The 22,541-nt window shown below is 46.6% G+C and overlaps 3 protein-coding genes across 6 annotated transcripts; 1 reads left to right on the forward strand and 2 right to left on the reverse strand.

Moving 5' to 3' along the window:
* Positions 1-417: 417 nt before the first annotated feature.
* On the reverse strand, positions 418-10,035 carry Dnajc14 (DnaJ heat shock protein family (Hsp40) member C14). Of its 2 annotated transcripts, none has more exons than XM_005006423.4 (7): positions 9,901-10,035; positions 8,036-9,822; positions 3,536-3,642; positions 3,218-3,337; positions 2,733-2,893; positions 2,245-2,347; positions 418-1,375 (listed from the first exon to the last, which is right to left on the reverse strand). In XM_005006423.4, exons 2-7 carry the CDS (start codon positions 9,437-9,439, stop codon positions 1,165-1,167), a joined length of 2,106 nt encoding a protein of 701 aa, XP_005006480.1. In that variant the 5' UTR covers positions 9,440-9,822; positions 9,901-10,035; the 3' UTR covers positions 418-1,164. The 2 variants fall into 2 exon arrangements, with proteins under 2 accessions (XP_005006480.1, XP_003476256.1); XM_003476208.5 differs by having other exon boundaries at positions 8,036-9,488; positions 9,901-10,029.
* Positions 10,036-11,226: 1,191 nt separating this feature from the next.
* LOC100722191 (transmembrane protein 198-like) lies at positions 11,227-15,584 on the forward strand. 2 transcript variants are annotated; one of them, XM_003475974.5, is made up of 5 exons: positions 11,228-11,458; positions 12,434-12,701; positions 13,260-13,841; positions 14,221-14,378; positions 14,500-15,584. In XM_003475974.5, the coding sequence occupies exons 2-5, from the start codon at positions 12,506-12,508 to the stop codon at positions 14,635-14,637; spliced, it is 1,074 nt and encodes a 357-aa protein (XP_003476022.2). In that variant the 5' UTR covers positions 11,228-11,458; positions 12,434-12,505; the 3' UTR covers positions 14,638-15,584. The 2 variants fall into 2 exon arrangements, with proteins under 2 accessions (XP_005006479.1, XP_003476022.2); XM_005006422.4 differs by lacking the exon at positions 14,221-14,378 and having other exon boundaries at positions 11,227-11,458.
* Positions 15,585-15,761: 177 nt separating this feature from the next.
* On the reverse strand, positions 15,762-21,835 carry Mmp19 (matrix metallopeptidase 19). Of its 2 annotated transcripts, none has more exons than XM_063254903.1 (9): positions 21,614-21,835; positions 21,234-21,319; positions 20,042-20,172; positions 19,575-19,790; positions 18,893-19,138; positions 18,344-18,466; positions 17,351-17,515; positions 17,001-17,065; positions 15,762-16,788 (listed from the first exon to the last, which is right to left on the reverse strand). In XM_063254903.1, exons 1-9 carry the CDS (start codon positions 21,701-21,703, stop codon positions 16,411-16,413), a joined length of 1,500 nt encoding a protein of 499 aa, XP_063110973.1. In that variant the 5' UTR covers positions 21,704-21,835; the 3' UTR covers positions 15,762-16,410. The 2 variants fall into 2 exon arrangements, with proteins under 2 accessions (XP_063110973.1, XP_003476021.2); XM_003475973.4 differs by having other exon boundaries at positions 16,938-17,065; positions 21,614-21,833.
* Between the last annotated feature and the right edge of the window lie 706 nt (positions 21,836-22,541).

A 22,541-nucleotide genomic window follows, 5' to 3' on the forward strand; every position in this document is an offset into this window, starting at 1 on the left:
AAAATAAAAAATGGCTGGAGATGTCAAAGGCTCTGGATCCAATCCCCAGTGTTGGGGGAAAAAAATAGGGAGGATGTTCTCATAATGCTGAGAAGGAAAGATGGAATACTAGCTTACTACACAAAACTTCAAGCTTTTTTTTTTTTTGTCTCTTTGAGACAGGGTCTCTTTATGTGGTTGAGGCTGGCCTTGGGCTCACTTTGTAGCCCAGGCTGGTCTTGAACTTGTAGCGATCCTCCTATGTCAGCCTCCTGAGTGCTTGGATTACAGACATGCACCACCACATCTGGCTTCGAGCATTTTTTTATCCTTTGGCTCAGTAGTAGGTGCTCTTCACTTTCAGCTAACAGTAGGGAAGGATTATAAAGTGAGAAAAAGGGCCCCAACTATATGCACAAAAGAGAGGGAAGATACAGGTTGCCAGTTATATGTTTATACAAAGATAATCCCCTGGCTTTAAATAGCTATGTACATACAAATATGAACAAACTTAAAAAAATACAAACCCTTGGACAACAAGGAGGCTTGTGAGAACTCCCCTGTCATTCTCCCTTACCCAAGGGCAGAGGACATGAGTCTGCTTTTTAAAAATTATTAATTTTGGCCATTCTTAGAACAATAAGCCTGCAGTTGGGTGATTTACCCACTATGTGAAAGCCAAGAAAAATTCAGTTTCTACTCTCTGAATTCTGTGCATCTCCAAAATCAGGGCTACATGCTTCCTTGTTCTGCTTGTTGATTAGTGCTATCAGAATAATGGAGACTCTTCCCTAAAATGGACCAAGAAATAAGAGACTCATAATTTAAAATGGATCATCTGCTCTAAAGGCAAATGACAAGACAAAGGCATACCAACCCCAGAGAAATAACACACTTCCCATCCCTCAGAGGAATATATTCTCCAGCCCAGGTCTGGGCCCCAGTTCTTTGCTCTAACCATCCCTATTTCTTTGGTAATGTCAGAAGACAAGATTCAGTTCCTGGGTGCCTGGGTTGGAGGGACTGGTTCAGGGGCCTCCTACAAGTACAAGTGAACAATTTAAGCTTAAATTTTTCCCTTTTTAAAAATCTTTAAAAATAAACAAATCAAACTCCATCCATCCTGTGCTGTACACATCCCTTTTGACTCCCTGACATTGATTTGAAAAAAGTAGAGACAGGGAGTCAACGCTGGAAGGGCCGCCTCACTTTCTTCCTCCGCTTGGGTTTGGCTTCTCCCTTGGGTACTGTGCTGCTGGGCTTGGAGGTTGCAGAGGACCCAGAACCAGGCCGAGGAGCTGCAAAGAAGTTCCCATTGGACATCTGGCCTGGGGGTACTTGAAAAATTCTGCTCAAGAAATCCTGAAGGTCAGCAGGAGGGGCATCTGAGGGGGCTCTAAGAAAAAAATAAAGCAAGAGATGTTTAAAAAGTTGCCTCTGTTAAAGATTATAGAGTGAATTCTTAAAACTTCTTCAAAGTGATACACTTACTGTATTTCCCCAAAATAAGACTGGATCTCGTATTAATTTTTGCTTCAAAAGATCTAACAGAGCTTATTTTCAGGGATGTCTTTTTTCTCGTGTAACAATCTACATTTATTCATGTACAAAAATTTAAATTTATTCAAATACAGTCATGTCATCTCCTGGAACATCGTAACTCTAGACACCTAATTCAAGCTTGAATTTCTTGCCACTCATAGAACCATTGGCCTCAATCTCTTAGATTCAGATAGACCTCATCTTTCATGAGTCCTACTTGTGTATGTAGCTTGCTTGTGGTGCATTATTAAAACTCACAACGAAGTGAATTATAAAGATTCACACGATATAACCATGTCCATTCACTACCAAATGTGCACGTTGTGCACTGTGTGTACTCCATTCATTGATAATCTCAAGTTCATCTGTTTATATAGGCATTTACCTCTCATCCAAAAATGTCCACTTGGGTATTTACAAATGATTATAACTTATATTACTATTTTTTAAGTATTAATGTCAAATTATATTTAATCATGCATTACTATTGTTTTGTCATACATTATGTGTCGCAACAGACATACTAAATGTATCCATCTGGCTGACAGTCTTAACTGAGACTTATTTCGGGGGAGAGCTTGTATCACCAGTATCCTTAAAACATCATGCAAGGACTTACTTTCTGATTAGGTCTTATTTTCAGGGAAATACTATTTGTGTCCTTAACAGAAGGTCACCTGAAACTAGAACAGTGCATGGATAATTGATAGAAATAATGCTTACCTCTGCCGACCACTGGTGCCTGGGATCCGAGAGCCAAATGAGATGTGATAGGGAACTTTGTGGGTATCAGGGGAGATTCCCACACGTTGACATCCAGCCCACTCTGCAAACAGAAAAGATAATTTGTCAAAATATAGCTTTGGGCCAGGTACGGTGGCACACGTAATCCCAGCACTTGGAAGACTGAGGCAAGAAGATCACTGTGAGTTTGAGGCCAGCCTGGACTACCTAGTGAACTCAGGGCCAGCTTGAACTACATAGTGAGATCCTGTCTCAAAAACAAAAAAAAAAAAAAAACACTTGGAGCACTTGAGATGCAGGAAGTATGATCCCATATTTCTCTAGATATGAAGTAATACCCCTGAGCCAGGTAGGCATAGTAACACATACCTATAATCCTAATACTCAGAAGGCTGAGGCAGGAGAGTTCAAGGCTAGTCTGAACTACCCAGTGAGACCTTGTCTCAAAAATACAAAAAAAAGTATACCTGTGATGTCATAGACCTTTCCATCCATTAGTGCAAAGTAGGTAATCTTGAGCCCCAACATGCTTGACTCTGCCCAAAAGTCTCCTTCTTCAGCAGGATGCAGCCTATTACACTCAGCACAGTATCTGGCACTCTTAGGTTCCCGGTCCATTTCAAACCTCCTACAACATAACAAAGGGTAGTTCCTTATTACTTTAAGTCTACTTAGGTCACTACTAGTAGTTTCATCATTACTGTGAAATATTACCAAAATATTTTAAATGAACTCCACTGTCACATATGCTTATATATATTCTGCCCTCAACTTTGTCTTAAAGCTAATCTTTTTTCTTGGTGCTAGTTTGAATCCTCAATCTTGAGAGTAGGGCAAAGTACAAGTCTTAGGATCTTTCTCATCATGCCCCACAATTATAAATAAAAGAAGAAAGGTCTTGGGTTATCTAGCGTCTAAACTGTGATCATCCCACCCTTGTCCTGTTTCATACCTATGCTTCCCTTGGCATCGACTACACATCATAGTATTCATTGCTTCCTTGAGCTCATCTTGCAACTTGGACAGAAACTCATTCACTGACCGGCTCAGCTCATTCTCTGCCATTCGTTTCCTAAAAGAAGAAAGACTTTGTTAAGTCAGATGATATTGAGGAAGCAACATATAAAGAACTCTATTCACTTCTTGAGGCTCCTTGATAGCTACAAAGACAGACATCAGTCTTCTCTGCCTCAGGGTTTCTATCCACAAGTTCATTGGCTTCTACTGAAGATTTCATTTCCCTCTCCCAACAGTTTCTCATCTAACTTACATCTCATATTCTTTCCGCCTTTCAGGGTTGCTGACAATGTCCCAAGCTGCCCTTAAAACCTTGAAGGCCTCCTCAGCCCCAGGATGATGGTTTTTATCAGGATGAACCTACCAAGACAAAGAGATTTAATCATAGATCACAAACAGATCTTTTCCCAGATCAAAGGGTTCTCTTTTATCACCATTTTAGAGACTCACTATAGCTTGATGATTAGTTACTGTGGCTCTGCAGACAGATCTGGGTTCAACTCTGAGCTGTCACTTAGCTCTGTAACTTTGAGGGGTTTTTGTCTTGTTTTGTTTCTGTTTTTTTGATGCCAGGGATCGAATTCACTACCTTGCATTTGCCAAGCAGGCACTTAGGCCACTGAGCTAAACCCCCAGCCTATAACTTTGAATATACTACCTATAATAGATTTTTGGGAGAATTAAATAACAACATGTATGAGGTATGTAAGACAGAATCTGGCACAAGAGTGATCCACCATTCCACTTGGCCTGCAACTGTCCAAAATTAGCACTGCAAACTCCCATGTCAAGAAACTCCACATCCCCCGGTTAACAGGGATGGTTGTTGTCATGGTTTATGTCTGTGTCCCCCAGGCCTCATGAGTTTGATTTGTGCATTTGTTATTCGTTCATTGTATAGTGCTTGGATTGATGGTGTTAATGCTACACCCACCTAGGGGTGGAGCCAGGATGTGATGTAATGGCAGAAAGGTGTGTCTTGCTCTTTGCTGGTTCAAGCTTGCTGTTTGCAGTCACCATAAAAGGCGGGGCAGGCATGCCTGCCTGCCTGGGAGCCAACTGAGTGTGGACTAAAACCTCCAAAAACTGTAAGAAATAAACCTTTCCTTTCCCAACTTGGGCTTCAGGTATTTTGTCTCAGCGACGAGTAAAAAATAACTGAGACAGTTGTGTACCCTAACTGGTACACAAATACTAAGCCCTCACATTTTAGTTTTATTATCACTTATAAAGTAACAGTTTCAAAGTGCCATGTTCAAACTCTTCTATTTTCCAACTAGAAAATTTTCATATCCAAAACTTTCTATAAATCCCAGAAATGAAATCGTATATTGTGATCTCAAAGGCTTACCAAGACAATTTTGTCTTTCTAAATAACAATTACAGCTTCATTTTCTTACAGCTTTCTTACAGCTTCATTTTTCCCAACCCTATGCCCAAAAGTGGATACAGGTGAGTCTGCTTCTTAAAACCAAATAAAAAGCATGCTGCCAAACGTCCTACATTCTCTGCCAGGTGTGGTAGCACATCCCTGTTATCTCAGCACGTGGGATGCTGAGGCAGGAAAATCGCAGTAATTTTGAGGCCCACCTGAACTATATATCGATTTCTCTCAAAAAACCAAAACCAAAACCCTAAGTTATCAAGCTAATATAAACCAGGTACAATGGTATGTGCCTGTAAATCACACAACTCTGGAGGATGAGGAAGGAGAATTACCAATTTGATTCTAGCCTGAGAAACTCAGTGAGACCCTGCCCCAAAAAAAAGCAGCCAGGAATTATGGTGCATGCCTATAACCCCAGCACTCAGGACACTGAGACAGGACGATCACAATGGTTTTGAGGCCAGCCTAGGCTATACAGTTCAAAGCCAGTCTGAACTAAGATCATGTCCTGAAAAAAAAAAAATTGTTTTTTTTGGTACCAGGGATCAAACTCACAACCTTGCGTTTGCCAGATAGGCACTTATCCTGCTAGCTAAACTCCCAACCCTCAAAACAAAAGTTAAATAAAATGAAAAAAAAAAAAAAAAAAAAAACCTCATATAGGTATAAGAGCTGTTACAGTTGATACATTATGTCAACTCAAGTCTAGAAGCTTAACTAAGTAATTTAGCAGCTCTCTATCCTGAGGTGTAAAGGACATGCCTTTATCTCTCTAGGATATTGTCCAGTGTCAATCTGAAAAAGTCAAAAGTTTAAGTGATTCAGTATGGGGCCAAGGTCCTTTGTAAACATCCTCAGCCTGTGCATCAGGAGGACATGGTGAGATCCTGTGAGTGCTGTACCCATCCCAGGGGCCTAGTCTGCTTACAATATAAGGGAGGAAAAAAAGAGGCTTGTTCTCCCCGCTTCTTGCCTTTGCTGTTTTCTGCTGCCTTGAAGTGTTGCACCTGTGCCATGCCACCTTGCCTTGGAGCCAGCTGATTACTGTGAGCTAAATCTTTCCTTCTTTAATTTTAGGTGTCAGTTTGTCTCAACAAGAGAAAACTAACCAAGACAATAACCTTTTAGATATGTTCACACCAGGATAATAAAATCAGCAAGCGGCGCTATAAAAAAAGGCAACAGAAACTATGGCTGAGAACAACGGAGAACTTTAGGATACAGGGGCAGGTGTATAAAGGTTGGGGGACCTTAACTACATTTCTATTCTAAGTGAACTAAATTGAAAAATGAGAATTTGTGTCATAATGACATTCACCAAGAGATACCTGTTAAAACACAAGATAAAAATATTCGTAACAATTTGAGGGTTAAGTACTTGATAGCTACTCTTAAGAATATCCCAGTTCTCCACTAAAGAGTATGTATTTTCCACCAAATTAAATCAGTTCTTTGGTAAGTTATAGGCCTGGGAGTTTACTGTACCTTTAATTGGAAACCTTGGTTGCCCATTTCTCTTCAGTGTCATATAGCCATTGAGAAAATTTGTGTACTGTGATGTTTTATCAATTCAGCTCTATACCTTCAATAAAAGTAGGCATCCAATGCTACGTATACACATTACTTATAGTTTTACTTGTATAGAAATAGCAGAAACAATTATGTATCTAAAAATAACAACCTAATATCTACTTCTAATATTAATTTGAATGTTTATATTAAATTACAGTTATCTCCTTCAAGCCTATGGTACATCATGATTCCCCCCTGCACATGCCCCATCAATTTTTTTTTTTTTTTTTTTTTTGAGACAAGACCTCAAACTTACAGTAGTCCTCCTGCCTCGGCCTCCAGAGTGCTGGAATTACAGGCATGTGCCACCACACCCAGCGCAACCATATTTTCATGTACAACATACACAGGTATAAATAAATCTCCTTATGATTTATGTTCCTTTTTCCTTCCCTCTCCTACTCTGGGTTGCTGGCCTCACATAGGCTGTTTCCTCTACCTCATCCTAATATAATCATTCACATGCATTTCCTGAGCCCTTCCACACTAGGTCCACAGTTGCCTCTCTACGGGAAAAAAACTTGAGTTTCCCCATGTTTAAAAATCTGTTCTTTGTTAAAGGGCGAACCTCTGAATAAACCTCTTCCCCAACACAAAATTAAAGGGACTTTGTCTAGCTATCCCAGAATTAGTTCAACACTGACTGCTACATCAGGTTCCGAAAAATAAAATTTTAGCCAGACATAAAGGCACACGCCTATTATCCCCAGGACTTGGGAGGCTGAGGCAGGACGATTGCTGTGAGTTCCAGGCCAGCTGGGTTACGTGTCCTGTCTAGGCCAAAACCCTTTCATATCCTGTCTTATGATTATTATTATGAAAAGGGGCGAAGATTTCTCTCTTTAACTACTTCCTGCTGGCAGAGGGCAATGTACTGGAGCCTAGGGGAATCAACGGGATGAAGGTTGATGCCCAGGTAGACGCTGGTGCCATGTGTTTTGGCCAGGACAACTTCACTGGTGAATGCACGTATGTTAGACTGGAAAAACAAAGAGACAAGATGTTATGAGGAGACATGGCACTGTCATACTTAAGGACCCAGGACAGGTAGAGGGAAAGGTGCCTTTGATTTAGACATGTTCCACGGTAAGGCACAATTCTGAAAATTATACGTGGGGTTAGGAGGAGTGGAGTTATGAGAGGTGCTTACTCCCCCATCTGAAAGCATAAAAGTTAAGACAGTAGGTTGGTAAGGCTTGTCTCTGGTATGCATGATGTTGGAGTCTGTAGGCAATACTGTTAAAGAGATATGAAAGGGTTTTGGCCCAGACAGGACACTGTAGCCAGGAAAACCTCAACTGGAAGCAGGAAGACCTATCTTCCCCTGCCCCTAGGAAGTTACCTGTGATGCCATCTTCCTGCTCCTGGAAATTTACATATGGCGCCAAACCTAGGACCAATGGGCTACCTGTGTATCCCTAATGCCCGCCTTAGGTTCCACCCCAAACCAAGGCTATTTACAGGCCCCCACGCCACGTGTCCGCCCGGAGAGCGGACACCAGCGGTGGGGGTGCCAGTCATCTCCCTCCGTGTTCTCAGAATAAAGGCCGCTTTTTATTTTATATTTCTCATCTTTTGGAAATATTTTTCGTCTTTTGGAAATAATCCTAGCAGAGGGAAAGTCAGATCCCACAGTAAAGGAAAAAATCTTTATGACTGGTACAAATGTTATCCTTCAGTTTCTAGTTGACTTTTCTGTTTTGCTTTCCCTTTATTCCACTCTCCCTATAACTAGAGTAGAAAATAAAATAAGGGAACAAAAAGGAACAGGAAACTGAGAGGAAGTGTACTCACCATCACTGCCAGCTGCCTATAGGCCTTCTTTAATTCAGTATCTGATGCTGTGGCTTCAACCCCCAGCACATGGAAAGGGTTTAGCTCATCCTCAGGAACCCCAGCCATGGTCAAGAGTCGAGCCACTTCCTCTTCAGGCTGGCAGTACCGCCCACTAGCTACAGGTACATTCCCCTGGCTACTAGTCCTCTGCTTGAACCATGGCAACTCCAGCCAACCCCAATGAACAATTCTTACCAGCTGCTGCCACAGCCTGCTATCTCTCACCAGAGTCGAGCAACGCTGCAAGGTGGGAGAATCCAGCCAAGAAAAAAGCCAAGTGGCCTTATCCCTCCAGCCTAATCGGTCACCCAGGCCCACCAGAAACTGCCAGCCCAACTGGAGACAGCCCAAAAAGAGGGCCAGACCCAGGAGCAGTAAAGCACCCACTAGCCTAAGAAAACGGGTGAACAGCCCTGCCCCATAGTAAAACCCCTGGTTTAGACATTGGAATGCTACCTGCACCCAGCTGCCCAGCCACTTAGTCCAGGCTCCCACCCAAACTCGAAAAAGGTCCAGATCACCGCCTTTCAACTGCCTGCATGCATAGATGAGATGGCCACACGTTTCCACATACTCTCCCACCAACACCAGCAGTTCAATCAACCACCAGAAGCCTGCTTGTCCAAGCTGACACAGTTCTTCTGCTCCCCATAACCCCAGGCCTCTGCGCTTATCTGTCTGACTTCGTTTCCGGCCCAGCCGATGTCGACCAGCGGACCTGGGATCTCTACGTCCACCCTCCCGATTATCCTCCTTGGTCAGAAAGCGGTGCCGCTGTTTCCGGGATGGAGGTTTCTTTCCGCTGGACACCCGTGAAAATTCACTTGGAAATTTAAGAGGTTCCTCATTGTCATATTCCTCTTCCAATTCTTCATCTTCCCCCAAGGCTGTAGAGGTACAATGGTGGCAAAAGTTACTAGAAGAGCCATCTCTTCCCTCTGAATAAGGCTCTTGTGGAATTCCAGGAGTTCCCCGGCAATTACAAGCAGATGGAATGGAAAGAAAAGGAGTCCCATCCTCATGGTACCCGGCCTCACTCTTTGAGAGATTCTGGTCCACTCCTGACTCTACTGAAGATGCTTCACTTTGATCAATGTCTTCCCCTTCCCTAGGTGGTCCTGGACCCCTTGGGGGGCCATGGCTTGGATCTGACCAATGAGCCGGATTTGGGAGCTGTGTGTACTTAGAACCAGAGTGTTCTGTGAGGCAGCCGGTACCATTAGGAGCAGTTCCCGCTGAGTCCCTGAGTTCTGAGAATGCAAGTATTTCAGGATCCGCGGAGGGTCCTAAAGTCCTGAGGGAAGCACCACCACTGTGAAGAACTCCACACAACACTCTTTCTTCCGGGTGCTTCTGGGCCATGACCCCGGGGCTTCCAGAGGGTTTTAGGTCACAGCCGGCAAGGTAAATTCTGGTTCCAGGAATAAAGGTATTAAAGTGGGAGTAGTCAAGAGTGGGACCAAAGGGGAGTTCATCTTAAATTCGGGATACAGTTAATGTACTCTCCTCCCTTATTACCCAAATCCCCCTGGGGCATTCGCTAACTCTAACAATAACCCAGAACCACAGTAACCACAGGGACCCTCCCCCTTCTCTAAATCTTAAATTTTTCTGCATCCACCAGGAAGCCATAATCTTCAATGGGGGGGAAGGGTGTGATCCAAGGGTCACGCTTAGGAAAAAGGTAAAGAAGCTGGAAAGCAGGTAGCCGCCGACTGTCAGGAAAGGGTGGGGACTGCGCGGCCCTAAAGGAAAAGCAGGAGACAAAGTTTAGGGTTTCCTCAGAGCCCAAGGGATGGGTAGGAGGGACGAAAGTAACGTACCGCAGAGCGGCGGTAACTCCTCCCTCTCGAGCAGCTGGGCCTTGGGGCCAGGGGGAGCTACGAGAGCAGCTCCCCCGGCTCCGCCTCCCGCTCCCGCTCTGCTTCCGCCTTCCGTCCCCGCCGCGGGCCCCGACCTGCACCCACTTCCACTTCCGGGGTCACCGGGGAAGAGACGGGAAGGAAAAGAAAAAGCAGTTGGCCGGGGCGCAAGCCAGTCCACCTAGCGGTGAATCAAATCAGAGGAGGCGGCCTCTAGAGCACCGGCCCCGCCCCTTAAAGGGCCCTCTGATGCTGCCCTCCGCGTGCCCTCCGGGTGGTGTGCTCGCAGATAGCGCGGCTGAAGGCGAAGCTAGGCCACTGTGCCGCAGAGCCGGTGGGCCGATTCTCAGTATTGGTCAGACTCTACTCCTGGACTTTGTGGACAGTGAGAGATTGGAGGACAACCACCGAGCCACACATAGTCTGTTTCCCTTGCAGACAAGACTAGGGGTCGCAGAGAAAACACCGCCCTGATCCCTTCCCTACCGGCTGTGGCAAGAACAGAGGACCCTTTGTATCCGCGGAGAGGATGCCCAGGGCTAGCCCCCGCCCTGGCTCTGCAGCGCTGCCCCTCCTCTCCCAGCAGCCTTCGGCCTCCACCGTGGCTGACCCAGCTGGCGAGCTTTCCCTTATAACCGCAGCTTCCACGCCCCGGGCCCGCCCCCTCGGGACGCAGTTCCCAGGCCTGGTCACAGAATGAGGCCAAAGGACTGAGAGCGTAGTTCCGCTGGGCTTAGAACCAGAGCCGAGACTAATAGAACGCCGCACTCATCTGTATGCTGCTTTGCATCTTATTTGCATACCAAGCCTTTCCGCCGACGTCGACATGCGCCCCCGCCTATGCGGACCCTGTGTTCCCTCCCCAGTACACTTTCCAGTCTTACAGTTCTCTCATGCCCCTTTTCCATCCAGACCCCGTTTTGCATTGCAAGTTTTTCCACCCGTAAACCCCTCCCAGCTCCCCCAGACCAGTAAAACCCCCTTCCCCAGGTCCCCCGATCCCGACCACCCAGATCTCCAGAAGACAATACTCCAATTCTCTGGGAAGTGGAAGAAACCAAGCTAGAGCTGGGGGGAGCTGGGACCCTAGTTGGGACTTTGAGATTTCCAGTTACGGAGTTTCCTCCTAAGTATTCAGAGACATTTCCCCAAAACTCTTGCTAGGTCCCTAAAGACCTTTCCCTGCTATGATTGGGAGTCCAGTCCTGGAGTAAATCAGTAAGCCACTATGTCCCCCCCACATACAGAGGAAAGGGTTGTAGGCGCCCGCTCCGTGATGTCACCCCCCCCAACACACACACCCTGTCCCCTTCCTCCTCGCCTCTCCCCCAGGCTAGTTGCGTTTAGCTCACAGGGCTTGGGCTACGATTTGCAAGAGTTTTTAGGGAGCAAAGAACTGAGTGACTCTGGGGATGCTCACGCTCGACACCCGCCCCAGCACCTAGGACCTCTGGGCTGGGATGCAGCTGGGGGTCTAGGGACGTACTTCCAACCTCCTCTCCTTAGCTCTGGCTGGGTGGTGAGTAGTTAACATCTTTTACCAACCTTCTCTCGTTAGCGTCCCAGACTTCCATACCTTTTAAGAGCCTCAGCAATTTCCGAGGCCACTCCTCAGTCTGTTAGGACCCTGATGTCCGAAAGACTGCGGAAAGAAACTGCCTGCATCTGTTCCACCCCATTCCCGCAATACCCCAGTTGCCATCCCTTCCTTGGTGATCTCCTTTCAGGATCTGAATTCAGATCCCATTGGCAACTCGTACAACCCTGGGAAAGAATAGGAAAAGTTCAGCAATGTCCTGAGAGGAGGAGCAAATGGATACCAGGATGTGAGATGTCTGTGAGCTAGGTGCCTTTTATTCTATGTGGGGCTATGGGATTTATACAGCAAAGGCAAGCCCCTTCCCCTCAACAACTCTGTGTCAGCCGAAAGCCAAAGCTTCAAATCCCTGACAAACAGGGTGATTGTCCCTAATTAATTCCTTGTCGCAAACTTTTTTGGTATCTGTTTTTTTTTTCCTCTTGCCTCCTTCCTTGGGGTTACAGCAGATGTCCTGAGACCCCAGCATGACGCATTCTCTCCTCTTCCTTCTCCTCCTCCCCTTTTTATTATCCTTGCCCTTTCCAATCCAGTGGAGGAACATTGAGTCTTAGCTACAAATGAGCTAGCCTTTCTTTTTAGAGAGGCTGCTGGGGCTTTTTACCCTAAGTACCCTTGCACCCTTCTCCTTACAGACCAGGGCTTTCTACTGCAACCTTCACCCTGAAAAGTACGCAAAGGCTCATTACCTCATGAGAGTTCATTTAGGTTTTCCTTAGTGTCCTCATTTTAAAGAGTGAAGACATCCCACTCCCCTCAACAAAAGCTTTAGATTTCCTTAGTTACCCCCAACAGAGTCATTCTTCTGCCTAAAATTGGCCATTCTTCTAAAGAAAACAGAGATAAGAGGCCTCAAGATTCATGAACACATGAGTTCTTTCCCTTGTCCTCTTGCAGATTTCCCAGCACCCTCGAGACATTCATGGTTACATGCATGGTTAAGAGGACCTGACCCTGACCTCCTGCTCTATGACCATCTCCTCTTGGACCATGGAAAAAGCATTTCTGCCCCTGACCATAGAGGCTGATCCCAAGCCCTTTAATCAACAACTCCCAGAGCCTCCAGACCCAAGATGTATCTTGAAATCCCAGGACAAGCCTGAACTGGCACCTGCCCTGGTGTGTGCCCTTTGCTGCTGCTTTGGAATCATCTACTGCTGCTTTGGTGAGGGCAGGGGCAAGGTCCTGGGGGGGCAGGTGCTCAAGACTGTTACACTCAATAGTGCTACCAACTGTCTTTGTTCCCACTTCTGTCGGGGAATGCCTACCTTCAGAATGGGCCATTCTGCCCTTACCAGCTTCTTGCCCACCCCCTTGCCCATGCCCTCTAGCTCTGATCTCTGTCATCTGTTGTTTGCCTTCTTATGCCTTCCTACCTCAAAACTGCATTCCCAGTTATCCTCCATTCTTGAGATTTGTCATCTTTCCCCAGAAACCTGAATCAGCCTGTGGTGATTTCTTCCTGTGGCCCATCTCCAAAAGGGCTAGACCTTCCTATACTTACTTTCCTCAGTGCACCCATCTTGTCTACGGATTTTCCCTCTTATTCCCTCACAGTTCCTAAACGCCCCTCTTCCAATCCTAAGCTCATCCCTTTCTTCTTGCCCTTGACTCACTGCTTCTGTCTTTTGTTCTGTTGGTCAGCCTTCCTTTCCCAGTTTTCCCAAATCATCCCTGACCAGCCCCCTTTCTTCCTCTCAGTGCCTTATGCCTCCCTTTCCAGGCTACCGCTGCTTCAAGGCAGTGATGTTTCTGTCCGGCCTGCTGTCAGGAGCTCTGGTGATCTTCCTGCTGTGCCACAAGGAGCGGGTGCTAGAGACACAGCTGAGCCTGGAGGTGAGCGCAGGCATCGCACTGGGAATCGGACTCCTCTGCGGCTTGGTCACCATGCTGGTTCGCAGCGTTGGGCTCTTCCTGACTGGTCTCCTGCTAGGTCTGACCCTGGGCGCTGGGGCCCTGCTGGCCACTGAACCCATCTACCAACCACCTTCAGCTTGGGTACCAGCCGGAGGGCTGGTGGGCCTGGCACTCCTGGGAGCCCTGCTGACTCTTCGATGGCCTCGTCATTTCACAATTTTGGGCACAGCCCTTCTGGGTGCTGCAGTGCTAGTGGCCTGTGCTGACTATTTCCTGGAGGGACTGGCATTGGGCAGTCGGCTGGGCCAACGCCTGCAGGCACTTACAGCTTTGCCTCCTCTCTGCTGGTATAGCTGGGTCTTACTGGGGACCTGGCCAGCCTTGGGGGCTCTTGGGGCCCTGGCACAATGGAAGCTCATGTCTGAGGAACGTGGAGGCCACACCAATGGTGAGTTAGTGCTTTGGTTAGATACAGCCAACTGTGCCTACTTGTGACCCTGCTTCCCAGATTTGAGGAGGAAAAGGGAAGAAATTAGATGTTAGCAACGTGAATTAGGGGAGGATACCAAATTAAAAGTAACCAAGGGTATATAGGTGAAGATGAGAAGTTTTCAGGGGATGCAGGGACAAGTTATTTGGGGCTCCTATGAAAAGACATGAAGATCCTAGAAGGAAAAAGTAGAATTCCAATAACTAAGGGTGAGTTGAGGCTTGAGAGAACATAACAGAGAATTCAAATGGGTTTCCATAGAGCATGAGTATGTTTGGGAGTGGAATTCAGGACCTTAAGAGGCCTCCTTAAATCTGAATTACCCCTTCCAAATCAGTGGTTTTGAGTCACCAGCAAAGGCATCTCCAGCTTCTCCGGATCCATTCACAAGAGGCCAAGTGGCATCGGACCCCCTCTGGGGTGGGACTCTGTGAGGGCAGCTATCGGCGCCAGCTCCCCCCCAGTGCCCGGAGCCCTGCTGACAGCCTGGCTCCAGTGAGTGGGGGGAAATGGGGCACCATGAGGGGTGGGGCAGAGGGTATATGGGGATGTTCAGAGTGAGAAGAGTCTCTGACCCAGGGCCCTCTTTATGCCCTTTTGCCCTGTGCCCTTTCAGAGTTATCTCCAGAGTCTTCAAGAGCGCCAGCTGGGACCAAGTACCCTGGCCACAGCCCCCAATACCATCCTGGACCTGGATTCTGACTGTGGTTCCACTGTACCCCTCACTATACCCTCTGATTCAACTCAGACTTGAGCCTCATCTACTGGCATCCCACCCTAATGAGGGTCCACAGCACCCATACACAAACTTCTCCACCTCTGGATTTGGGGATAGGACCTGTTCTCCAAACCCATCTTGTAGATATGTTTCAGGGTCAGGAAGAAAAGAATCTTGTGTGGAGGGGAGAGGACTAAAAGTATGATCACCTTACCGCTGCCCGGTAATAGAGGCGACCTGATCCCTAGAGAAACTGACTCCCTAATTCTCTCCAAAGCAAGAAAGTATTTACCCAAGTAAATATCCATCTCAGCGTACCCACAGTGCCCAAGGTGGCAAATAAGGGGCTGTGTTTTTGTAGGGCCTATGGGAAATCAAGGAGCTTCCTAACACATTTGATAGCTATTGATGAACAGAATAACACAAAAGAGTTTCGGAATTCCCCAGGCTCCTCGTTAACAAGTAATTGGGTTGATGGTTAGCCTTTGCTCTTGTGCCCCATAGGCTTGAGCCCCCTTTTCCTACCTCAGGGGAGAACTCTAATCTCCATGGTGCTTCCCCCTCTCTCCTCAACCTGGGGAGCACCCCAGCACCTGCCTCAGCGCCCACCTTTCCAAAAGCTGGCTTCTTGCCCCAAGACAGCATTGGCCACATATCAGAGTCTTGCCCCTTTGCCCAAAGGAATCTGGTCTCTAGGGCTGCAAGGAAGAAAAGTGCCTTCTCTGCCTGTCTCTGTGGGTGATACAACTCTCTCCTTAACCAAAATTTCATTTCAGCCACTAATCCCTTCTAACTGCCCTCTCAGTGTGCTTGCTTCAGCAGCACATATATTAACTACCCCCTCAGCTCTCCTGCCCCACAGTCTGGCCCCTGGTTCCCCAGACAGCATGAAGGAAAACATATCTCTCCTCTGGGCAGCAGGGCTATGATGGGAGGGAGGAAGAACAAAGGACCATGTAAATAAAATAGCATTGAAAATTGAACCAGGGAATTTGCTTCCACTGTTGCTTCTGTCTTTTTTCCCTCCATATCCTCAAAGAAGTAGACGTATTAATGAGTCTTCTGTCTCCTAAGTGATCTGATAGGGGTGCTTTTATCAGACAAAGCATTGTAGAAGCTATACACACAGATAGGCAGAGGGAGCACTGTTCAGTCCTCTCTTAGAAGCATAGAATTAACCTTTATTAATCACAAATGTGCCATACACTTGCCAGACACTTTGCATGTACGCAAATATTTCATTTAATGCAACAACTGCAGGATTGGTATTAACTTTGCTTTGCTAATGGACATTCCAGGAGTCAATGAGGCTTTTAGGATGTCCAAGTCACACGTAGGCAAATGTAATTCTTGAGGACTCCAAAGCCCTTGCTCATTTTTACTGGCCATACTATTTTCTTGCACTTTATCTAGGATGAATGGAATCCAGGTATCCAGCTTCCTCAGCTGCTGCATCCTGTCAACTAAAGACCTGATTGATGCAGCCTTCCACCACTGTCTTCCAGAGAGATGACATAGTTGGAAGTGATATCTAAGACTCTCTAAAATGAGGAGAAACTGGGTAGACTGAGGGCTGAATCAGGATCAGGGAAGCACCTCTCACATGAGTAATGGCTGGAGTTGAAACTTTCAGGGGCTAAAGATCAAGTTCATAACCCCACTGTAGTTCTTTTTTTGTCTTTTTCATTCTTATCGGTACCAGGGATTGAACTCACGACCACGTGCTTGCAAGGCAGGTGCTTATGCCATTGAGCTAAATCCCCAGCCCCATCCCACTGTAGATCTAATAACCAGACATTTGGCTCAGTCTTAGGCCTCAGGGAAGGTGACATTAGCAAGTAATGAAAGTGTGGAGTCTGCGGAAGTAATGTCCAAGACTGTGTCAGTATTTGAGATGGTATCCATGACTGAGGGAGTGGTGTCCCCAGCTGATGAAGTAGTGCTTGGTGTATGAGGATGACAGTGCATCCAGTTGTAGGCAGTGCTCTTTGGATGGCCTTTTTCTACTCGAAGCTGCCGATTGAGACACCAGTACTTTTTGTCCTTGAAGAAATAGACTCGGCCATCCTGCCAGCTCATGGCAGCCGATGGCCGGTTTGGCACTCCAGTAAACAACTCCTTGATTGGTTTAGGGTAGCGGCTGAAGTCAGTTGGTGCCAGCTCATCCCATTGCCAGTACCCAGATCCCTGGATATAGGGTGGATATGGAGAAGAGCACAATGAAGACAGAATCTAGAAACCCTGAGAGGTCTACCCTTAGCCCATGCAACTTCAAAGATGTATGAGATACCTTGCCCCTCTTAAGAAGGGTTGCACCCTCCTTTTGAACTTTATACCTTAAAGAGGAACACCTTTTGGTTGACAGGCCAATAGAGAGCTGCATCCAAGTTGGGTTCTACCTTATTTAGTTTCTTGGGGAAACCGGGAGACATCTTGAAATTAATGTAGCGCCACACCTTGTCCCCTAAGAGTGTATAAAGAAAGAACAGGTTACCTCTATTGTCAGGTGGTAGCTTTTGGTCCCTCAATTCCACCCTTTTGTTTGTTTTGTTTTGTTTTTTGAGATAGGGTCTCAATATGTAATCCAGGCTGGCCTCGAACTTGCAATGATCCTCTTACCTCAGTCTTCCTCCACATGCTGGAATTACACTAGCAATTTCACTCTTTTAGAAACTTCTCAGCTCTCCCTTTTGTGGTTTCTTTATGACAAGGCCCTCCTCAGATAAGACACTGTAGCTCTCCCCCTTACCCTTAAAAAAGTGAATCCACTGTGTTCGAGGAGAGTAGACAGCAGCATCCAGCTTTCCTGGCAGCCCCTCCCAAAGGTCAGACACTAGGAACAAAGGACCCAGCCCTGACTCTGTCACAGTCCACACGTAGTCTCCCTTGAAAGCATAGGTCTTTCCACGGGGCCCTGAGAGCAAAAACATATCAACAAGTCAAAACAACAAAGACCTGTGAGTATCTCAGGTAGGCCGCTAACTTGCCCTCCCTCCCACAGGCTGATGCTTCAAAGCTTCATCCAATTAAAGAAGAAAATTAAAGGTATAGAAAGAGGACCTAGTGTTGAGCTTTTCCCTTGTTTTTCAGAGCATTTTAGCCCTGAAAAACACTGTAGATAGTTGTTCCATTTTGAGAAACTCTTGTTCCAAGTGCTTCCAAATTATTCTTCCAATCAGGTGCAGAACCCTCTCTAATAGTCTCGCTAATTCCATTTTGTTGTCCCTCAATTCCACCTTTTTTGTGTGTTTTGTTTTGTGTTTTGAGACAGAATCTTGATACGTAGTCCAGGCTGGCCTCAAACTTGCAATGATCCTCCTACCTCAGCCTTCCTCAGCCTTTTGCATATGTTCCAATATCCCTTACAAGGTGACAATCTTTTTTTTTTTTTTTTCTGTCTTTTTAGAGAGGGCCTCATTATGCAGTTCAGGCTGGCTTTTAGCTCACTTTGTAGCCCATGCTGGTCTCAAACTTGCAACAATCCTCCTGCCTCAGCTGGGATTACAGGCTTATGCCACCATGCGTGGCTGCTATCTTGATAAATGCCTGCTTTGCCCCTTTAAATTTAGCTCTAAAGCCTCCCTATCTATATTACATATCTTCTTTCACAGTCACTAACTTCTCTTTGGGATCTGACCTCCATTGCTCATGCTGTAGCCTCATCTCATTCCCATATGTCCAGGCCTTAGGGTCAATGAATGGCCCCACTGCCTGTTTATGAGTTGGAGGGGAAAGACCTGACCCAGCATCATGGCATCCAGTTCTCCACTGCAGGGGTCTGGCATAGGACTGGGCTCTCTGTGCACTGGGGGTACAGTGGGCACCTTCATCTTTTCTTCTTCCTTTGTCTGTGGGCTCTTCTTGCCTGCAAGATAAAATGATGCTGCTGTGGGAGAGACATACAGTAGGCACCTGCCTACTGTATACTCTTGTCTAACATTCCCATAGAAAGGACACAGGAAACTCTCAGGGAGTTTTTCTTGGTAATGGACAATTTCATGCTGACATCAGCAAGAGACACATTTTTTTGTTTTGAAAAGCAACCAAAAAGGGAGGAGGCTCCCTGGATCCGTATTTCCATCTCCAAGGGAAGATAAATGGAGAAAGGCCTGGAAGGAAGATTAGGCATAGCAAAGTTAGCAAGATACCGTTCCTGAAAGTGAAGAAGCCTCTGCATCTAGGACAGAGAAAGAAGAAGCCACATAATTTCCATGGATGAGAGACCTGTCTCTTAAGTGGAAACAGATGGCGATCAGACTGATCTTTATACTCAAGAGGGAGAAGGACTGACCATATAGAGCCTGGATCCCAGCCACATCATCTGGGTGCAGCCTGAAGTAGGGACGGTATCCAGCATAGATAGGGGCCATAAGTGCTTGGGTGTATCGGGAGTGGCCAAGTCCCAGGGCATGGCCGAGTTCATGGGTGGCGATGATGCGCAGGTTCACCCCGCGATAGGTCCCCTCAGTCCAGAGTTCATCTTCATCGAAGTGTACGCTGCCTAGCTCAGGGATGTCAGCATGGGCCAGCACCCTCCCTGCATGAAGACAAAGGTATACAGAATGGTCAGTGCCCAGAGTCTTCGAGTGTCCTGCCTGGCCTAAACTTGGGGTACTCCATTTTCTTAAATATCTCTAGCTATATTCTCTATCTATGGGATGCTTCTTTCAGATTCCTTTGTTTTCATCCACTTCTCTCACAGATGCCCATCACAGTTCCTTTACCTCTCTCCCAACCCTCTCTCATGTGTTCTTTGATGGAATTTAAGCCAGGAAAGGAAATATCAGCTTCAAACAGGAGGCTCCATGCATGCAACCAAAGCTCCTTTAGGGAACATTAGAAGGGGTCAGATTGCATAAGGTGCCAGTGTGGAAGAGAGGCATCCAGACTATTAAGGTTCCAAAGTTACCATCTCAAAGGAACAGAGGTAATCTCAGAAGTTTGGGCAATAACAGCTGAGAACTGCTACCTACCAGGACCATCAAAGGTATTGGAGCAGTATGGGCTTTCACGGCCATGGAAGGAGAGGCGGATGTCAGCCCAGCCAGTCTGCACCTCCTGGAAGGTCAGGGGAGCCACACTGCTCCAGTACTTGAAAGCTTGAAGCAGGGCCGCCCGGGCTATGTGGGGTGAGAGGTTGGAGGGCAGATTCAAGATGCGGAAGGTCAGGTGCTTTTTCCTCCATCGCCCTGGTTAATGGACCAGAAGAGACATTTGAAATACACATCCTTATCTATGCTAGAAGCAAAGATCCTTCTTCTAACCCCAGAGAGCTCCTCTGGATGTAGGTACTCACAACCCCTCTAGACAGATAATAACCAGGTAATCACCAGGTGATCATCCATTCAACACTGAGTTGGTCCAGGTCGTCCTGATGCCACCACACTCCAGAGCTATAACGTCCTCTGCTTTCCCTCCTCTTCCCAGGCTCAATTCTCACCCAGCAACAGGTATTTGAGGGTCTTCTGGTTGAAGGGATCCTCCAGGCCACAACGAGGCAGCTGCATGTAGGCCCTTGTGGTATCATCCAGCTGACCTGAGATTGGCAGCCCAAATGCTTCCTGAAAAGCTCTGGAAAGAGGGAGAGGGATGGGTCCACCAAGGCAGGTAAGTCTAAAATGACTAAGAACTGGAGATAGTTCTTTTGTCTGCTACTGCCCAAGGCGGCTACCAAGAATGGCACAGAATCTCTGAACTTAAACAGAGTCACTCCAGCCTCAGTCCTCATAATTAGGACTTTCTCTCCTGTTCTGTAGAAATGGCAACTGTCTAACTTCATTTTTCATTCTTTCTCTCTCTCTCTCTTTCTCCCCCCCCCTTTCTAGTACTGGGGACCAAACCCCAGGCCATCCCTTCAAGCTATATTCCCATTCCTTTTTTGAAACAGGGTCTCACTAAGTTGCCCATGCTGAGTCACAGTTCTCTTCCCTCAGCCTCCCAGAGTGCCACCACCATGCCATTCCCCTCAAGCGTAGGCTTCCTCCTAACCCTAACTCTACTACAATTTTTAACCTTCTCCCATTCTGGAAATTCTCTCTTGCTCTCCATTTCTCCACCAGGACCTGTCCTCCTCGGCCTTCTCTCCTTCTGGTTGGACCCACCTCCAGCCCAGCCTATTCTAGGGCATTTCATCTATATATAGACTATCATAGAGCTTATGTATTTTTTCTTTTCTTTTCTTTTCTTTTCTTTTCTTTTTTTGGTATGCACTTCAAGAGACCCATAAAGAAAAACAAATCATCACAAAAACATAAAAAAAAAACTACAAATAGAAATACAAGCTGACTAGGTTTAGTGACCATAAAAGGTAACATCACTATAACAACCCAATTCATAATTTGACATGTAAATCATACTTCATTTGGACTCTACCTAAATAATAGTATATGGAATGAGATGTGGGGTAGACCCTCCAAAGGAGAGCTTAAGGCCTAGCAGCTCCAATGACTGTACTCCTCATAATGAATCCCTGTCCCACTCCATGTGCCACCACCCCAACATTGCTAGCACCCATCCAACAGATCCCCAATACAGATTTGGTTCAGGCAGAGGTGGGGCTGTGGAGAGGAAAGAATTAGAAGGGAGAAGATCTTGCAACTTCAGCTTTGACCTTATGGCTTTGTGATTCTCACCTCAGAGCCTCTGTGACATCTTTTGGCCTGATGTTATCAGGTCCTTCTAGAGGCTTCTGCAGGTACCCGAACTGCAACAGGTAATCCTACGAGGAGGAGGAGGTGAGCAACAAGAAGTTAGTCTCTAGGCAAAGGTTCTAACTGATCTAAGAGACCCATTAGGAGAGGCAGGGATAGAAACAAAGGACTAAAACAGAAGCAGCTTAGAGATCAGGCTCAGATAGAGCGAGAGGAAGGTGCAGGGAGTGACAGGGTGGCCACGAAGTAGAGGAAAGAAGGGAAAGGCAGGTAGTCTGCAGGTAGAAGACAGGCTTCGGTGGAGCTGTGGAGTGACTATCCTGTCACTGCCCTGGCTGACTCTTCTTTCCCAAGGAACTCACCATAGCTGCCTTCTTCTCTGCAGGCCCCAAGGCTCGGCACAAGACTGTCACAGGGAGTAGGAAGCCCAGCCATAGCTGCTGCCGGTACATGACAAGACCTCCAGAGGCTGTCTATGCTCTCTGACCTTGGATTTTTGGGAGCCTGAGAGAGCAGAGTTAGCAGGGGGCTCTTGCCTCCTGTTCTTTTCACTTCCCAGCCACTGGGAAACTCTTTATGAAACTTCAACCAAGGGTGACTCAGCCCAAAGATGTGTTGCAATCTACTATTAACCTCTACCCTACCAGGCAGCAGAAGCCAAGAAGAGCCCCTCACACCCACTTCCTTTTCAGGGTCCTCTATGGAGACAGGAAGACCTTTTTCCCCAGGGTGGGCCTCCTGTCAGGCTGAGAAGCAGCACCTCTGGAGTTAGATATTCCTGTGTCCCAGGGACACCTCAGCATCAGCCTTCAAGTCTCTCTGATTACTAGGAAAAAGTAAATAAAAGAAAAGAGGTAAAAGACAGCTGAGGTAGTGTGAGTTTCAGATGATGGAATCAAAAATAAGATCTTAGTTCCTTTGCACCCCAAACTGAGTTGGGAATTTAAATAGCCTTGAAGGCGACTTATGTCTGCTTTAAGAAAAAGTCATTATTTCAAGTATTAATCAGCCTGGAACAAGGTGGGAGGGCACAAAGAAGGGCCAGAGCCTGTCTTTGAAGAGCTTATGTTAGGTTAAGGGAGATCCCAGGAAAGAGGGAAGCCAGGATGCCAGATAGGAGGTGCCCACTGGGTAATGGGGCTTTGAGAAGTTCACTAAGAGAGCAGGATTGGAGTTGGGCTTTCCAGACTCCCTAAGAGTCAATGGGGCAAAAGGTATTGAGGGCCAGGACAGTGCAGAGCCAAGAGTATGATATGTTTCCTAAGTGAAGGATTGTGACTGCTTCTTTAT

Source organism: Cavia porcellus, unplaced genomic scaffold, assembly GCF_034190915.1.
Source record: "Cavia porcellus strain 051 isolate PalLab524CR breed Dunkin Hartley unplaced genomic scaffold, mCavPor4.1 scaffold_8, whole genome shotgun sequence".
Taxonomy (NCBI): Eukaryota; Metazoa; Chordata; class Mammalia; order Rodentia; family Caviidae; genus Cavia; species Cavia porcellus.

Excerpts from the sequence above, each read along its gene's own strand:
- LOC100722191 (XM_003475974.5), top strand. The coding sequence starts at position 12,506 with ATGACCATCTCCTCTTGGACCATGGAAAAAGCATTTCTGCCCCTGACC. Across the intron at positions 12,702-13,259 it reads AATCATCTACTGCTGCTTTG|GCTACCGCTGCTTCAAGGCA; the intron begins GTGAGGGCAGGG and ends CTCCCTTTCCAG. Across the intron at positions 13,842-14,220 it reads ACGTGGAGGCCACACCAATG|TGGTTTTGAGTCACCAGCAA; the intron begins GTGAGTTAGTGC and ends CTTCCAAATCAG.
- Dnajc14 (XM_005006423.4), bottom strand. The coding sequence starts at position 9,439 with ATGGCCCAGAAGCACCCGGAAGAAAGAGTGTTGTGTGGAGTTCTTCAC. Across the intron at positions 3,338-3,535 it reads AGGCGGAAAGAATATGAGAT|GAAACGAATGGCAGAGAATG; the intron begins GTAAGTTAGATG and ends TTCTTCTTTTAG. Across the intron at positions 2,894-3,217 it reads CGATGCCAAGGGAAGCATAG|GAGGTTTGAAATGGACCGGG; the intron begins GTATGAAACAGG and ends GTTATGTTGTAG.
- Mmp19 (XM_003475973.4), bottom strand. The coding sequence starts at position 21,703 with ATGTACCGGCAGCAGCTATGGCTGGGCTTCCTACTCCCTGTGACAGTC. Across the intron at positions 21,320-21,613 it reads CAGAGAAGAAGGCAGCTATG|GATTACCTGTTGCAGTTCGG; the intron begins GTGAGTTCCTTG and ends TCCTCCTCGTAG. Across the intron at positions 19,139-19,574 it reads CAATACCTTTGATGGTCCTG|GGAGGGTGCTGGCCCATGCT; the intron begins GTAGGTAGCAGT and ends GTCTTCATGCAG.